Source organism: Nicotiana sylvestris, chromosome 7 (assembly GCF_000393655.2).
Source record: "Nicotiana sylvestris chromosome 7, ASM39365v2, whole genome shotgun sequence".
Classification (NCBI taxonomy): Eukaryota; Viridiplantae; Streptophyta; class Magnoliopsida; order Solanales; family Solanaceae; genus Nicotiana; species Nicotiana sylvestris.
In genome coordinates this window covers 102,418,626-102,437,488 of record NC_091063.1, presented here as the reverse complement: position 1 = coordinate 102,437,488, position 18,863 = coordinate 102,418,626, and the positions used below count along the sequence as shown (strand labels likewise).

Genomic DNA, 18,863 nt, shown 5'->3' with positions numbered 1-18,863 from the left:
GGAAGACATTGTGCGCAGGGTCCCAGTAAGGACAAGGGCTCTTATAATATCTCCTCGAGGCCTGATGTCCAACAAACTCGTGAGACCTTTCAAATGTTTCTTGATTTCGTCATGCCCTTCTTTGCCTAAATCACTCCACCATAGCCGCAACTGGAGGGGAATTTTATTCATGATTGAAAAAGGTTCATTCTGAATCGTGCTCATTCTGCACATTTATTAATATGATTAAACAAAAGAAAATTTATTTGACTCAAAATGATTTGATTATTTTCTTAAAAAAAACAGATCTTCCGAACACGACCTTTCAGCACTTCAGGGGCGAAGATTTTAAGGTTGTGCGAGTAAAAAAATGACAGAAGTGGCCATTTACAAAGTCAGCCTTCCGGCGTTCCTTTTGGGAGCATTCGGTTTTTGATAAAAAATGTCATCACCCGACTCTGTGACAGAAAACTAAAATTTTGAGACATATATTTTTTCGATTTTTTACAAAATGGGAGGTTGGACCCGAAGAGGGTTGCCTACGTATCTCACGTCCTGTGAGAATCAAACCGGCGCAGACATAAACTAAACTTGTAAACAAGACTCCTTTCTTTTTCTTTTTTTTTTCAAATAAATTAAACTAAAAAACAAAAGATTTTTATTTTTCTTTTTCAAAATTTTGGCAGGGTTTTGATACTTTTTGGACTTTTGGCTTTATTTTCTAAAAAGTAGTTATCTCCCTACACTGCAATTTTTCTCTTTTTTCAATTTCACAATATTCATAATATTCAAACACCGGTCAGCATGCGGGCACGAGACAAATAAATGCACGGAAAACAAATAGGATGCATCAGGATGGCCTTTTCATATCAGGTTGCTAGTCCTAGACGGACCCAACCCCTGTGTTGAGTCCCCTAAGTCAAATGCAACGTGATGCAAATAAGCGTTCCTACTAGGGATCCGGCATGAAGTCACGTTATTCTATGTTCAAAACCTGGGTCGGTGTTCTAGACAGTGTACCCGAGCGGACAACTCGAGCTGAGGAAGGAGCTCCTTTCCGGGAACCAAAAGGCCAGCCGGCTTAGAAACTTTCCGAGCCTCTTTTATTCAGGGTATGACACTAACAGAATAGGGAGTCTCAACCAGTAAGCACATCCCCGGAGGTAAGAAGAGAAAGGTTTCGGCACAGTTTATATACAGTTCAAATAATATCAAAGCGGTAAAAGCAGCATTTAGCACATTAGGCTCAAAACATGTAATAATCAGATAATAAATAAAGCCAAATAATAACAATTATTTTAAGCTCGAATTCTTAACCCTGAACCAGTGGTTCTGGGTCATATCCCCAGCAGAGTCGCCAGAGCTGTCACACCTCCTTTTTACCGCCCCGCGAGGGGTGAAGGGAGTTTTTTCCAATTAAAGGACGATCGAAACGGGATTTATTTATTTATTTCAGCGTCGCCACTTGGGAGATTTAGGGTGTCCCAAGTCACCAATTTTAATCCCGAATCGAGGAAAAGAATGACTCTGTATTACAGTCCGCGAACCAGAAATCCGAATAAGGAATTCTGTTAACCCGGGAGAAGGTATTAGGCATTCCAGAATTCCGTGGTTTTAGCACGGTCGCTCAATTGTCATATTTGGCTCATTTATCTTATTTTTAAACAATTAAGAACTTATATGCAAATTTAACTTTTAAAACCGCTTTTATCATTATTTATTTTATACAAAATTGCAACGTCGTGAAAACGCATCTCGAACCACGCCACAACCAGTGCACACGTGATTTGTTGACGCATTTTGACTTCGTCAAGATCGTGATTTGGGTTACATAAATGTACACCCGTATTTAAGAAAATAACCTTATTAAATATGCGCCAAAATACTACGCGTTATGATACTATTAGGTAGGACTGTGAATTTTACTAAATCGCCCATCTCGGAATCTAGGTATTTTCTTATATTAAAAAAATAAATAAATAAGATTGGAGGACTGCAATTTTTGTATTATTTATATTTATTTATTTTTTAGCGAGATCCTCCCTTATTTTATGAATACCCTTTAATGACTACATCTTTATTATTACTAAGTTTGTCTATAATTATGAAGTCAATCTCTACATACTTAAAAATAACATATTAATTACTAATTTAAAACAAATATTAATGGAAAGTAATATTACTAAAATTATAATTACAAACAACATGGAATTGTCAAAAAATAAAAAATAAAAACTAATTATCCCATAGTTGGATTAAAATTCATATTGTTAGTATGACTTAAGCTTATTGAAATTAATTATTTACAAATACTGAAAATTTGAAAAAAACTTGATTACTAAACCATATTTCTAAAAATTAAACAATTTAACATTAACTAACCTTGTTTTAATTCACATCATGTCCTAATACTTGATTCGTAAACTAATTCATGTTTTAACTGAAATTAACTACATGATTCCGATTAACTTAACGTTGACAAAAAACCTTATGAATAAGGAACTTAGTCAATTTTTGCCAAACTGATTCAATAACGCCATTTTTACGTTATTTCTTCTATTTTGATTATTAAACAGTTTTAATTAGTAATCAGGCTTAAATATATTTTCTAATAATCCGGTTAAGGCGTTATTTAATATATCGCTATAACATGCCTAGTTATGCCAAATGACAGTGATTTACAGAATAATAATACATGAATAATCTAAATACAATACAAAAAAAATTAAAACTAAATTAAAAATTTAACACTCCATTCTTCATTTCGGCTTACAAAATGCCAAAATTACAGTTGTGTACTTGATATTGTCAATATAAGAAGAAGAAAGTCAGCAACGTAATACGTAACACAGCAACAGCAACAATAACCAGCAATAACCAGTCAACGAAAACCCCAGTGATAGATTTGAAAAAATTCAAAATAAAATCCAGGAATGACAGAAATAACGGACAGAAACCAAGGGAAATTTTCAGATTTTTGAAAGGCTAGTTAATCTTCAACCCTTAATTTCTACACCTGTATACCAGAATATTTATCAGGTGTGTACTACTCTCTCTTATAATTTTTAACTTTTTTTTTATTTTCTTTGTATGTTTTTTCTTTTCTTGAGAGTTTCAATGTTTTTTCGGAATAAATGTTCAGCTCTTTTTTTTCTCTCTAATCTGTTCTCTCTCTATTCTCTATCTGTCCTTTATATCTGTCCAAGACCTCCTATATATATCACATTCCCAAACCCTTTAATTAACTAATAAATCAATACTTTTTCCTACCAACCCCATTATTCTTCTCACTCATCTCCATTACATTAAATAAATATATCAACCCCACCCCATTATATTTTGTCCCCCATGCCTACCATAAACAATTACCATATTCCCCTCCACTACATTATGTCTTGTCCCCCATTAAATTAAACAATTATATCAAACCCCAACTCATTACATTTTGTCCCCCATGCTTAATTACTTTAATATTATCTTAATTTTAATGGAATGAACATTCAAAAATAAATAATTATTTAGAAATTAAATTCCAAAAATACCCCACTGTCCTTACTGAAATTACCAAACTACCCCTGAACGTACTGAAAATTACCAACCTACCCTCATCAGCTATAAACACTTCATTTAATCAATTTCAATAGCGAATATGACCAATTTCTAACAATGTTCAAACAACAAATCACATGAACATGATTTCTAAACCAATTCAACTCTAACAACATTACAACCAACAATTCCTATATTAAACTTAAACAGGATTATGAGATAAACTCAAGAAATAATCATAAATGATGAACAATAAACAAGAAAAATCAAACTTATACTAATTTCGGATTCAAGAACAATTAAACAAAGTATGAACATAAATGAAAAGATTCAACAACAATAACAAGCAAGTTTTATTCAAATTCGAATTAAACTTGTATTAAGCTTAAACAAAACAAATAAACTTATTCAAATCACTAAACTTCAAATAATCAATTGATCTTTTAAAATTAAATTCAACAAAATTATAATAAAGATACATGATTCCAGAAAAAAAAAATTAAAACATAACTTCACATTAAATCATTGAATTAAAAACGAACTTCAAACAAAGATGAACATGAATTAAATCTATTTTTAAACAACAAAACATGACGGATTCACATGATTAAACCAACATACTCCCCGACTACAACTAAATTCTTTTTTAGACAAATAACAAGATCGAACAAGAACCAATTATGAGCTTAAACTTGAATCTAACAATATTAACAATTTCTGAAAAATACATAAAATACATGAAACAAATTGAAGAAATAATTAATTAAATTTCAATTTGAATCTAATAAATATTAAACTAACAATTTCACATGAACAACTGAAAAATTAACAAAACAATGAACATGAACAAAACAAAAGTCAAACATCTACCGATTTTAGATTCGAGAAATATCAAAACGAAATACGAAAAAAAAAACTCAAAATCTGCTAACCGGATCGAAACGAAGAACAACGACTAACCAACGACGACCTCGGACTATGTAGGGACTGTTTTGACGACCCCCAACCAAAACTCGAACAGAAAACTCGACGTACCGGACCTCGACTCAACCAAAGACCCTCGAACTTTGACGAAGAAGATGAAGCAAAAGTAGAAGCAGCACGTGAAACAGAAGCAGCTGGCCGTGGCAAAGGTTGAAGCAGCAGCAACAACATCCATGTGCGCGGCAAGCAGAAGCAGGAGCGTCAGGTCGTTTGGACGTGACGACGACGCGGATGAACGTGAAGATGCAGCAACTGGGTTTCTTTGATGCTGGTGTTCAACGTGAAGACGCAGCAACTGGGCTCGAACTGGACGACGTTTTTGGTTTGGGAGCTGTTGTTCGATGTCCTGGCTGGATCGTAGTAGAAGGGTGGGTTCTAGGGTCTCGAGGGTGTTCGAGAAAATGATGGTCGAGCTGGGCTGCTGAAGAAGACGACGTTGCGACGTGGTCGGGTAGACGTGAGGCTGATCCAGTGGTCGCTTGGTTGCTAGAAGATGAAGCAATAGGTTGGGTGATGGTGGTCTTGGGTTGGTCCAAGGATGGTCCGGTGAGAGGAGGAGTTGAAGGGTGGTTGCTGGGTATTGAGAGGTGAGTGAGGGTGGCTAGTTGTCCATGGTGAGGGTGAAGGGCAGCCATTGATGCTAAGGAGGGGAGCTTGAGGAAGAAGAAGGAAAATGAGGGGGGTAGTTAGTATAGTTTTAGGGTTTTTCATTTTTTTTTGTTTTTGTTTTATTTTTGAAAGGCAAGATAATAGGGGTGTTGGGTTATGGACTGGGTCGACCCAGTTCGAAATGGACTGGGTCGTATGGGAAGATTGGGTCATTTTTTGGGTCTGTGGCTTGAAATCGAAAAAGAGGCCCAATTCCGACTTTCTTTATATTTTTGCTCTCTTTTCTTCTTTTAGTTTTCTAAAACTAAATTATAAAAATACTTAACTTATTATTAAGAACTAAATTAAGTTATAAAAGTGCAAATTAACTCCCAATAACAATTAACGCACAATTAAGTAATAATTAAGCATAAAATTGTATATTTGGACATTAAATGCTAAAAATGCAAACGATGCCTATTTTTGTAATTTTTATTTTTTGTAAAACAAACTTAATTACTAACAATTGTAGAATTAAATCTTACATGCAAAATGCGACATATTTTTGTATTTTTAATAATTTAATAAATAAACATGCACGGACAAACATACAAATAATTACACAAAAATACCACAAAATTGCACACCAAGGAAAATCATTTTATTTTTGAATTTTTGGGAGTAATTCTCATATAGGGCAAAAATCACGTGCTTACAGTTACGAACCTAGAATAACTCAGCTTCATGTCGGATCCCTAGTAGGAACGTTTGTTTGCATCATGTGCATTTGACTTTGGACGCTCAACATAGGGGTTGGGTCTGTCTAGGACAGATGTACCAAAATGACAAAAGACCATCCTGATGCATCCAACTTGCTACTTGTGCATTTGTTTGTTTCGGACTTGCATGCCGACCGGCTTTTGAATGTCTTGAGGAAAGGGAGATAGAGGTAGTTAATCGCCTGCTTTGAAAAAAAATCAACGTCCAAATAGTGTCGAAACTCTGCCGAATTTTTGGAAAAAAAAAAGAAAAAAAAGAGTTTTGTTTATGAAAAATGGTTTTGTTTGCCAATGGAAAAAGAGTCTTGTTTTTCAAAAGAAGTTTGTTTTATCTGCCCGAACTACGCCGGTTTGATTCTCACAGGGTGTGAGATACGTAGGCAACCCTCATCGGGTCCAACCTCCCCTTTTTCAGAAATAGCCAAAATGTCAGAATTTTAATTTCATCATAAATGAGTCGGGTGATGTTGCTTTTGTCAAATGTAGCCGAATATTCCCGAAAGGGACGCGCCGGAAGGCTGACTTTGCATAAACAGCCGCTTTTGGTCATTTTTTGAATTTTGACCAATTTGCCCAACAGCCTTAGAATCCTCGTCCCCGAGGCTCTGTGAGACCGTGTTCCCAATGTCGGACCACTATTTTGAAAAAAAAAGAGTCATAAATAAATTAAGTGATGTTGTTTTTGTCAAAAACAGCCAAATGTTCCCGAAAGGGACGGCGGAAGGCTGACTTTGCATAAACGGCCACTTTCGATCATCCTTTAGAGTTTTGATCGGTTGACCCTCACAGCCTTAAAATCTTCATCCCCGAAGTGCTGAAAGGCCATGTTCGAAAAATCGGATCTTTCTTTCTAAAATATAGTCAAATCATTTTTGAGTCAAATAATTTTTGCTTAAATCACCTTAATAAATGTGCAGGATGAGCACAATGCAAAATGAACACTTTTCGATAATGACTAAAGTCCCTGTCAAGTTATGACTATGGTGGGATGATCTAGGTGGTAAAGGGCAAGATGAGGTCAAGAAATATCTGAAAGGTCTCACGGGTTTATTGGAAATCCAACCTCGGGGAGATATCATAAGAGCTTTGGTCACCTACTGGGACCCGGCACACAATGTCTTCCACTTCTCCGATTTTGAACTCACCCCGACTCTGGAGGAAATAGCCGGGTATATCGGAAATGCTGAAGTTCCATTAAGGCAAAAATACCTGGTTGCCCCAAGAGCTGTCACTGTGCATCGGTTTCTAGATTCATAAAAGATACCCAGGACGGTCCATAACCCAGATTTGGCTGCAGGTTTTTGTCATCCGCGCTTCATATACGACAGATATGGTCATGTAGGAGGATTCAACAATCCGAGTAACAAGTTATGTAGCAAAGGTAACCGTCGGAAGTGGGATGAGCATAGACGAGTGGCTTTCATGATAACATTTTTGGGCCTTTTGGTATTTCCAAGGAAAGACGGAAACATTGATCTGAAAATATCCGGGGTCGTCAGTACTTTGCTCACTCAAAATTAAAGCACTCTCGCGCCTATGGTAGTATCTGATATCTTTCGAGCTCTCACAACCTGCAAAGCCAGAGGGAATTTTTTCGAGGGGTGTAATTTGCTGCTACAAATATGGATGACTGAACATCTCTGCAACTGTTCCGAGCTTTTGAGTTATGGTTCCTCGAAGAAGACTTGCATAGAAGAGTTTTACACGAGAATCAAGGAGGTCAGTCTACCCGAGGGAGTTACGGCATGGACGTCATTCTTTCGAACCCTCACCGCCAGCCAAATACAGTGGACACTGGGATGGTTGCCTGTTGATGAGGTCATATATATGCCGACAGCTAGGACCTACTTTCTATTGATGGGACTTAAGAGCATTCAGCCTTACGTGCCCTATCGAGTTTTGAGACAACTCGGGAGATGCCAGCTAGTGCCACACGAGGAAGATCTTAGTGCTCAAGTAATTGAGATTAGCCCTGACGGACAATTTCCTGAAGCAAAAGTCCGCCAAATCTGGAATGAATGCCAATGTTTAAAAGCAGATACTTGCGTGCAGGATCGGGCCAAAGGTGAAGTAGCACCAGGGTACCTTGTGTGGTACAGAAGAGAACTTGAGCACAAAAGGCCGGCTAAAAGACCCCATATCCTGAATTTTGTCGAGTCATCACAGGAGCAATGGGATTGGTTAGCAAAAGAAAAAGGCTATCGGGCTGAAATCAGCAAGCTGAAACAAGAAATGGAAGGTCTAAAATTTGAGAACAACGTGCAAGTTGCTACTGATCTGGGAGAAAAGAACATGTTGGCCCAGGAAAACGAGGCGTTTAGGGCCCAAATCCAGCAAATAAGGATAGCCGCTGATAACCAACAAAGAAACCGGTCGGATGAGCGACTGATAAAAGGTTTAAAATGGAAATTAGTGAGTGCTAGAGTGAATTGGAGAATTTTGAGAATACCATAGCAGGACTCGAGGCACACTGGGAAAAAAGAACAGAGGAGCGCAACCGGTACCTGCAGCAGTTGAAAAGGGATCACGAGCAAACCATTGCCAATTTGAAGAGAAAGGTGGCCACTCTTGAGGACAAAGCGGCTAAGCAAGCCCGAACCTTTGAAGCTGAAAATAGACATTGCTATGATTTACTGGCCCAGATGGAAGTAGAAATTCAGCAGTGGCAGAATCAACATCTCCAGGATTCTCGGGTTTTGAAGGCCCGTAATGATCAAATAGAGCGCCTACTCATAGAAAAGGGGCAAACCAGGGATAAGATTAAGACCATTGCCCATGCCATCATTAGGAGGTGTCTACGGTGCGAAGATATGACCCGCAATACCTTCTTCTCGAAAGTGATGATTTATGTCAAGCGAACCATGTATGAGCTGGAACAACTTGAAAGGGACCTCGCACCTAAGCCCGCGACGAGGCCAAACGATGCCCCGCGGGCGCCAATTTTTAAAGCTTTAATGTATTTATAGGTCGAGTCTGTATTTTCTGTCTTGGCGTCTTTTGTTTGTCTTTTCGCATCAGGGTGTATCAGTAGTTTTTGAGTTTGTATTTATTTCAAATCTGTTATTCTCCCTTTTTCAAAAATGTTTAGTTTGTAATAGAATGTTTTAGTAATAAAAAAATGTTTCTTTATTTTTACACTTGTTTGTCACAAACTACGCTTGGTCTGATTCACGCGGGGCCGTGATACGTAGGCAATCTTCGTAAGATTCGACCGGAACTTTAAATAAGAAGAAAGGTTGTAAAACCAAAATAATAATAATAATGATAAAAAAATATATATAATAAATAAATAAATAAATAAAATATATAAATAAAGGGGAGCATAAAGAGAAACCGGAATGACGCATGCCATCGATGCAAACATGTAGAAACTCACTTAACTGTATAGGTGCATCACACCCCAATGTGAGATTACCTGTCTGTTATTTGTTTCAAACTAACCGTTTGCTTGCTGCTAAGACCAGGTTTTTAGAAAGGTGGTTTGGTTTTGTGAAGGTCTGGCCTCACATTCATAATTTACGAGGTTGAAAGGAAGTGTTTAGCTGCCCGTCACTAAGTCGAGAGGAAGTATTCACACTTACTTCACGAGATCAAAGGGAAGTGTAGAGATGTCTTCAGAAATTCCTTTGTCAATGATTCCTATTTCCGAAGAGAGTTCAATCTCGGCCATCCCAACTTCCGAATCAGCAACTGCTGAAGAAAACAGAATCTTGGGGCTTCGCATGTTGGAAATGTTAGATGACTGGAACAATGGAAAAGAGCTGCCAAGTGTAATCCCTAAATTTCCCGAGCTGTTCTCTAGGACAAGTGGGACTTCCAACGTCCCCTTAAGTTATCCAACTACCCCATTCGGGTATCCTACCATTTCAGCCCACTCCGCTGGATCACCCTCCGATTCTTATCCCCGGGTGTCAACGACAGATGTGGCTACAAACATATTCACTGCACCGCCCTGTCCAATTGCAGCACAACCCGCTATACACAAGCCTAATTTTGACTCTTCCTCATTCATATTTCAAGGACCATCCTTCTCGCTGGAACCAACTCGGTTTACCACCAGCGCTCACCCTCAGCAGCCTCAATGCGAGTTTACGCCTGGGAAAGACCGAAATCCCAAAGCTCCTGAACAAGATGAAATGGCGAGAAGAATGAGGAGCCTCGAGCAGAGCTTAAAAAATATGCAAGGCTTAAGCGGGCAGAAGAGTGTCTCCTATACTGATCTGTGCATGTTCCCTCACGTGCACCTGCCCATAGGGTTCAAAACACCGAAGTTTGAGAAATATGATGGGCATGGCGATCCCATTGCTCACCTCAAAAAGTATTGCAACCAATTGCGTGGGGCTGGTGGCAAAGAAGAATTGTTGATGGCATACTTCGGAGAAAGCTTGGTGGGAATAGCCTCAGAGTGGTATATGGACCAGGAAATATCTCGATGGCACATTTGGGATGATCTTGCCAGAGATTTTGTAAGGCAGTTTCAGTATAATATTGACATCGCGCCAGACAGGAATTCTTTGTCAAACTTGAAGAAGAAACCCTCAAAAAGCTTCAGAGAATACGCTATTAAATGGCGCGAGCAAGCATCAAGGGTAAAACCTCCCATGGATGAAATAGAAATGGTCACTACTTTCCTCCAGGCTCAAGAATCAGATTACTTCCAAAACATGATGTCGGCCATGGGAAAACCTTTCGCAGAAGCGATAAAGATCGGGGAAATGGTAGAGAATGGCTTGAAAATGGGTAGAATCTTGAGTCAGGCAGCCATAAGGGCGACCTCCCAAGCCATCCAAGGTGGGTCCGGAGGAATGGCAAGAGGGAAGAAAAAGGAAGAGACGTCCATGGCGGCGTCAGAAGCAAGAGAATATCGTAATCCCAGGCCCTATTTTCCAAAAAAAAAACACAACATTACTACCCCCACCAGGATGTGGCCTATGCTCCTCAACCTTACATGGTCATGAATGCTCAACCTTACGGCCGACCACCGCAACAAGCTAATCGGAGCCAAGCTCCACCTCTCAGAAATCAGCCTCCTTACCGAAACCACTATAATCCACAACTACCCCAGAATAATTTCCGTCCTCAAGAACCACCCAGAAGATAAACTTTCACACCCATTGGTGAACCGTATTCTACCCTATTCCCAAAACTGGTCCAGATGGGTTTCCTGCAACCAGTTCCTCAGACAAGGCAAAATCCAGCATCACCTGCTTACAGAGTCAGTGTCAGGTGTGCTTATCATTCGGGAGAAGAAGGGCATGATACCAATGATTGTTGGACTTTAAAAAGGGCGGTAGAGAACTTAATAGAACAGGGAAAGATAGTATTAAGGGACGATGAGGTCCCAAATGTGACCAACAATCTGTTGCCCGCTCACAATAATGGGCCGTTGATTGGGATGATCTGTGAGGACAAGGAGTTTGATCCTGCCTTGAAAGCTATAATCGCCATTGTCGATGCATAGAGAAAGCCTAAAGCAGCCCCGAAGCAAGAGAAAGGGGAAAATAAGACTAATACTGTCAAGGCTGAGCTCGAAAAGAAGGCTGAGACAAAGACAGAGACGATGGTGCCTTCGAAGAATGAGGTTCTCTATATTCCACGAGGTCGATCAGAGAAGCCACATAGATTCGAAATGAAAAGGGGAATACCGATGTACCTGTCGAAAGGGGCCTATGTGGTCTGGGGGACGATTAAACTGCCTCGGCTGAATGAGCCAGCGGTTATCGGACGCGTTCCACAGAAGCCAATGACAGACCCATCTACGGTACCGTGGAATTATCAACAAACATTGGTTACATACAAAGGCAAAGAAATCACGGGGGAACTTCCAGAAAATACTTCTGCTGGAAAATATTCAGACATTCAAGAAGTGAACAATGCCACACGGAAGCGCTTCCCACCCAAGAAGCCTGTAAGTGCTGAAGAAGCAGAGGCTTTCTTCCAGAAGATGAATATGTCTGACTATGAAGTGGTGGATCAGTTTCACAAATAGCCTGAACAAGTTTCTATGCTATCTTTGCTAATGAGGTCCGCCGAACATCAGAAGATCCTGCTCAAAACCTTGAATGAAGCGTATGTGCCGGCTGAGACTTCAGTTGAACAACTTGAAAGAATGACAGAAAGGTTCTTTGCGGTTAATCAAGTTTCTTTTAGCAAGAACGATTTGCCTCCGGAGGGAGCAGCTCACAACAAGGCTTTACATCTGACAGTCAAGTGTGAAGACTACTACGTCAAGCGAGTAATGTTGGATGGGGTTCGGGTGTTGACATTTGTCCGCTCTCTACGCTGCAAAGAATGGAAATTGGGACCGGAAGGATTCGCCCCAATAATGTCTGTGTAAGAGCTTTTGATGGCATCAAGAGGGACACCCTCGGAGAAATAGACCTGATATTGACTATTGGGCCGGTGGAGTTCGAAGTAACTTTCCAGGTACTGGATATGGATACATCTTACAACTTTCTCCTCGGAAGACCTTGGATTCATGCTGCAGGGGTTGTAACCTCCACTCTCCACCAAATGGAGAAGTTTGAATATGAAGATCGGGAAATTATGGTCCACGGAGAAGACGAACAGTCTATTTATCGGGACCCATCCATCCCATATCTTGAAGCAAGAGAAGGGAGTGAGCACACAATTTATCAGGATTTTGGAGTTGTGTTGGCGGAGCAGTATGAAGAAGGGAGCCCTTGCCCCCAACCTTTCTTGTCCAACGCTTCAATCATGGTTGCTAAAGAAATTATCCGACGGGGATTCAAACCGGGAGAAGGACTTGGAAAATCGTTGCAAGGAATAACTGAACCTATCACCTTGCCTTCCACTAAGAAACTCTTTGGGATAGGCTTCCACCCTACTCCAAAAGATGAAGATTGGGCAAAGAAGAGAAAAAATGAGGGATGGAAGTTGCCTCAACCATTGCCACATTTGTACGAAACTTTCGTCAGACCAAAGTACACTAAACAAGAAGATGATGAGGCCTTTACGGCCGAAAAGATTGAGGAAATATATGGGGTGATGAGAGAAATGCTTTACGAAACCCACATGGTTCATCTGGGAGAAGGCACAAGCACCGCTGAGGTGCTATACATGGGGCCAAATGCTAAGCTTCAAAATTGGGAGGCTACACTGTTCCTAGTCAGGCAGGAGTCCGGGTAGACTTGTCCTGCCACCTTTCCTGCATCACGAGTTATCCCAGGGTGTAACTCGGATGTTTTTCTTTAGTTTCCTGTTTTAATTTCCTGAAATATAAACCCTGTTATCTTCCCAATTCCAAGGAATAAAATCAGTATTTCATCATTTTTTCTTTATTCTTTCTGATTTTTGCTATTTTTCTTTTATCTTTTCCTTTCAGTTATAATAATGCGGCTTTAAATAATATGACATGCTTGCGTACTTTACGCCCAGATCCAAATGAGCTGTCTAATTGTGAGATAATGAACCAAGAACCGGAATATGACGAAGAAGAGGCTTTTAGGGAAATAAATCGAGAATTGGAACACTTTGAGAATAAACCTAAGCCGAATTTGAATGACACCGAACCAGTTAATTGGGAACTCCTGAAGAAATCCGAGAAACAAAAATAAGCATTCACACAGATGAGAAAACGCGAGATGCAATAATTCAACTCCTCTTTGAATTTAAAGATGTGTTTGCTTGGTCATACGATGACATGCCAGGACTAGATGTTGATCTAGTGGTGCATAAATTGCCAATTTACCCTGATTGTCCTCCAGTTCAACAGAAGCAAAGGAAGTTCAAGACTGATATCAGTGATAAGATCAAAGAAGAAATAACAAAGCAGTTGAAAACAGGAGTAATTCGGGTAGTCTAGTATACTACGTGGTTGGCTAATGTAGTTCTTGTACCAAAGAAAGATGGGAAAACTCGAGTGTGTGTGGATTATTGAGATTTGAATAGGGCAAGTCCCAAAGACAATTTCCCATTGCCCAACATCCACATCCTTGTTGATAACTGTGCCAAACATGAGATACAGTCTTTCGTAGATTGTTACGCTGGATATCATCAGGTGTTGATGGATGAAGAAGATGCCGAGAAAACTGCCTTCACTACACCTTGGGGTACTTACTGTTATCGGGTTATGCCGTTCGATTTAAAGAATGCCGGGGCAACTTACATGAGAGCCATGACTGCCATTTTTTATGATATGATGCATCAAGAGATAGAGGTGTATGTAGACGACGTGATAGTCAAGTCCAGGACTCAGGATAATCATGTTCGAGACTTGAGGAAATTTTTTGAGAGGCTGAGAAAGTACGACCTGAAGCTGAATCCGGCTAAGTGCGCCTTTGGAGTCCCATCGGGCAAGCTTCTAGGTTTCATAGTAAGAAGGAGAGGTATCGAGTTAGATCCAACAAAGATAAAGTCTATCCGAGATCTACCTCCTCCAAGAACGAAGAAAGACGTGATGAGTCTATTGGGCAGGTTAAACTATATCAGTCGATTCATTGCCCAACTGACTAGCACATGTGAGCCCATATTCAAGCTATTGAGGAAGGATGCAGCAATCAAATGGATGGTTGAGTGTCAAGAGGCTTTTGACAAGATCAAAGAATATCTTTCAAATCCTCCAGTTTTGGTCCCGCCAGAGCCAGAGAGACCCATGTTCTTGTATCTGACGGTCTTGGAAAATTCTTTCGGTTGTGTCCTCGGACAACATGACATAACTGAAAAGAAAGAGCAGGCGATCTATTACTTAAGCAAGAAGTTCACCGGCTATGAGGTCAAGTACATTTTGTTGGAAAGAACGTGTTGTGCTTTGACGTGGGTCGCTCAAAAATTGGGACATTATCTCCAAGCTCATACTACTTACCTCTTAACCAGGTTGGATCCTTTGAAGTACATATTCCAGAAACCGATGCCTACTGGGAGATTAGCAAAGTGGCAAATCTTGCTTACTGAATTCGACATAGTCTATGTCACTCACACGGCAATGAAAGCCCAGGCGTTAGCAGATCATTTGGCTGAGAACCCGATTGATGATGAGTACCAACCATTGAGAACCTACTTCCCAGATGAAGAAGTAAATTCAATCGAGGCAATATCTGAAGACACTCATGCTTGGAAAATGTTCTTTGATGGGGCGGTAAACGCAAAAGGTGTTGGAATTGGGGCAATTTTGATCTCACCCACTGGTCAGCACTATCCAGCCACAGCTCGGCTTCGGTTCTTCTGTACAAACAACACCACCGAGTATGAAGCTTGCATTATGGGTATAAATATGGCAATCGACCAAAATGTCGAAGAGTTGTTGATTATGGGAGACTCAGATCTGATTATCCGGTAAGCCCAAGGAGAATGGGAAACCCAAGATGTTAAGCTTATATCTTACAAAAAGCATGTGGAAAACCTCAGCAAGCGATTCAAGTCAATAGAGTTCAGGTACATTCCTCGTTGTCACAACGAATTAGCCGACGCACTTGCTACTTTGGCCTCAATGCTGCCATATCCCGGCAATGCTCACATAGATCCCTTGGAAATTCAAATCCGGGAAAGGCATGGTTATTGTAATACAATTGAAGCAACACCAAATACCCAACCATGGTACCATGACATCAAAAAGTTTCTGAAAACTCAAGAATACCCCGAGCAAGCCAGTGGAGACCAAAAGAGAACCATTAGGCGGCACACGAGTGGTTTCTTTTTGAGTGGGGATGTCTTATACAAGAGAACTCCGGACCTCAATTTGTTAAGATGTGTTGACACAGAAGAGGATGGAAGAATCATGCATGAGGTACACACGGGAGTATGCGGGCCCTACATGAACAGGTATGTTTTAGCAAAGAAAATCCTTCGAGCGGGTTATTACTGGATGACCATGGAAAAGGACTGTTTTATTTTCGTTCGGAAGTGTCATCAGTGTTAGGTGCACGGTGATTTGATTCATGCACCTCCCACAGAACTACATCCCATGTCTGCACCTTGGCCATTTGTTGCCTGGGGCATGGACGTCATTGGGCCAATCGAGCCAAAAGCCTCAAATGGACACAGATTCATACTAGTTGCCATTGACTACTTTACAAAATGGGTTGAAGCAATCACTCTCAAGTCTGTCACCAAGAAAGTTGTGGTAGATTTCATGCACTCCAATCTTATCTGTCGTTTTGGCATTCCTGCAACTATTATCACAGACAATGCTGCAAACTTGAATAGTCATTTGATGGGGGAGATATGTGAGCAATTCAAGATAATGCATCGGAACTCTACTCCTTGTCGGCCTAAAGGCAACGGTGCCGTTGAAGCAGCAAACAAAAACATCAAAAAGATTTTGAGAAAGATGATTCAAAGTTCCAGGCAGTGGCATGAAAAGCTGTCGTTTGCATTATTGGGATATCGCACTACTGTGCGCACATCAATTGGAGCCACCCTTTATCTTTTGGTTTATGGCACGGAAGCCGTAATACCCGCCGAGGTTGAAATCCCCTCTCTCCGAATCATTGTTGAAGCCGAAATTGAAGACAGTGAGTGGGTTAAAACCCGTCTAGAATAATTAACCTTGATCGATGAAAAACGAATGGCTGCGGTCTGCCATGGGCAGTTGTACCAACAAAGAATGGCCCATGCCTATAACAAGAAAGTGCGACCTAGAAATTTTGAAGTGGGGAAACTCGTTTTAAGGCGTATTCTTCCCCATCACCAGGAAGAAAAAGGAAAATTCTCTCCTAATTGGAAGGGCACATACGTCATCAGAAAGATATTGCCAAGAGGAGCATTGTATCTGGGCGATATCAAAGGAAATGAACCTGAAACAGCTGTAAATGCAGATGCGGTCAAAAGGTACTATGTCTAATCCTTCTGCAGCAATAACATTATCCGATTGGGATGACGAAGGCTTTCATTCTCGTTACCCAAACACTCCAATCCTTTGCTAACCCTTTGAGCCGTTTACCTTTCTTTCATTACCCTCTTTGGAACTTAAAAGTGTCATTTTAAAAAAAAGGAGAAAACAAAATAGAAATACAAAAGAAAAATCAAAAACAAAGTTGTCCTGAACTACGTTTGACTTGATTCCGAAAGGATACGTAGGCAGCTTCTCTCGGGGGTTCAGTCACACCAAAATAAAAATCCAAATTCCCTAAAAAATGAAACTAGGGCAGATGTTGTAATAGTCCCGCTGTAATCCTGTTTTGAATGGTTCCAAAGTTGTAAATCGATCCAAATCATTTTTACCCAAATCCTTTCAAGTCCTTCCGATCAATCAGTGAGAGTGTTCAAGGATTAGAGGATACAACTACTTGGATCCGAGGCAAGAAAATGAGAGAAATAAAATGAGAGTGTCTTATTGGTGAAAACCCATACGGGCACCGTAAGGCAATGGCGAGCAGAGAAATCGAAAATGAGAGAGCTTGTTTAATGAAAACTCGTAAAGAGTGCTATCAGGCGACGGTGAGAAGAGAAATGAGAGAGGTCGATTGGCGAAAACCCGCAAAGGGCGCCGTCGATCGAAAAGAAGACACTCCCCCACCATTGAAAGAGTCCTGGCCAGGTTTCTCGATTGGAGATGTGGTTCACAATGAGTTGGATAGTTGTGCATATCGGGTATCCAGTCCAAGAAGCATGTCATGTCTATTGAAGCATGCATGCACCCTAGATAAGTCTTTCTTTCCCCCAAAAGGGACGCTTCTCCATAAATTCATTTTTCATGTCCTTTCTTTACTTTTCCTTGAACCCCTTTCGGTCTAACTCTGTTTCCGAAACTAATACAAAGGAAAGGTAGAAATATTGGTTTTACAGGGTTTTGTTTAATAAAAGCCAAGTCCAAAGGAAAGTACCCAGCCTCAGTGGGTGCATCAAGTCGATCCCAGCTGGCCATGATAGCCGATGCTCTGAAATCAGAGTTATTGAAATTGAAAAGAAATCCAAAGTCAAAAGCCCCTAGAAGTAGATTAAAATGAAAAGGCCAAAGCCCTATACGGTTGAGCCATCATGATGAATTTTGAAAGTTGAGTTCCTCGGTTTTAGGAGAGAGACCAATCTTTAAGAAAAGCCAGCAAGCGGCAGAGGTTCTCGCCAAAAGAGTTGGGCCGAGATCAAGTGATCAAAAACAATGAAGGCCACAAAACCGACCACCATTTCAAACTAACAATTGTTCTTTGTTTGAAAATTAAATCAGGTGCAATCCAAAGCAACAGTGCAAGAAGCAGGTGTAACCAAAATGGAAAAAAAAATGTGCAAGCGCTAGAAATAGCTTAGCAACAATAATCAACCCAAAAGGGAAGTATCCTCCAAATTCTTTCCTGCATTTTTTTTACTAAAAAATTAATTGAAAGAAAATAGATAAGAAGAAAATAAAAAAAAGGTAGTTTAGAATCCCCAAAATCAATCTTTTACCTTTTTGCCAACATTAGGGTTTCAATCCCTGAGTTGAGCGATTTTTTAGTCGACATTAGGGCTCCAATCCCTGAGTTGAGCAATTTTCCTTTAGCAGACATTAGGGATCCAATCCCTGAGTTGAGCGATTTTCTTTTAGCCGACATTAGGGATCCAATCCCTGAGTTGAGCAAGTTTCCTTTAGCCGACATTAGGGCTCCAATCCCTGAGTTGAGCGATTTTTTCTTTAGCCGACATTAGGGCTCCAATCCCTGAGTTGAGCAATTTTCCTTTAGCCGACATTAGGGCTCCATCCCTGAGTTGAGCAAGTTTCCCTTAGCCGACATTAGGGCGTCGATCCCTCAGTTGAGCAATTTTCTTTTAGCCGACATTAGGGCTCCAATTCCTGAGTTGAGCGATTTTCCTTTAGCCGACATTAGGGCTCCAATCCCTGAGTTGAGCGATTTTCTTTTAGCCGATATTAGGGCTCCAATTCCTGAGTTGAGCGATTTTCTTTTAGCCGACATTAGGGCTCCAATCCCTGAGTTGAGCGATTTTCTTTTAGCCGACATTAGGGCTCCAATCCCTGAGTTGAGCAAGTTTCCTTTAGCCGACATTAAGGCTCCAATCCCTGAGTTGAGCAATTTCCTTTAGACGACATTA

The 18,863-nt window shown here is 40.4% G+C and overlaps 1 protein-coding gene across 1 annotated transcript; it reads left to right on the top strand.

The window, feature by feature from the left end:
• Positions 1 to 4,755: 4,755 nt before the first annotated feature.
• Positions 4,756 to 8,910, top strand: LOC138873537 (uncharacterized). The gene is made up of 4 exons (XM_070152007.1): positions 4,756 to 4,869; positions 7,932 to 8,274; positions 8,337 to 8,670; positions 8,898 to 8,910. Exons 1-4 carry the CDS (start codon positions 4,756 to 4,758, stop codon positions 8,908 to 8,910), a joined length of 804 nt encoding a protein of 267 aa, XP_070008108.1.
• The last annotated feature ends 9,953 nt before the right edge of the window (positions 8,911 to 18,863 follow it).

Excerpts from the sequence above, each read along its gene's own strand:
- LOC138873537 (XM_070152007.1), top strand. The coding sequence starts at position 4,756 with ATGCAGCAACTGGGTTTCTTTGATGCTGGTGTTCAACGTGAAGACGCA. Across the intron at positions 4,870-7,931 it reads TTCGATGTCCTGGCTGGATC|GATCGGGCCAAAGGTGAAGT; the intron begins GTAGTAGAAGGG and ends ACTTGCGTGCAG. Across the intron at positions 8,275-8,336 it reads GGATGAGCGACTGATAAAAG|GACTCGAGGCACACTGGGAA; the intron begins GTTTAAAATGGA and ends ATACCATAGCAG.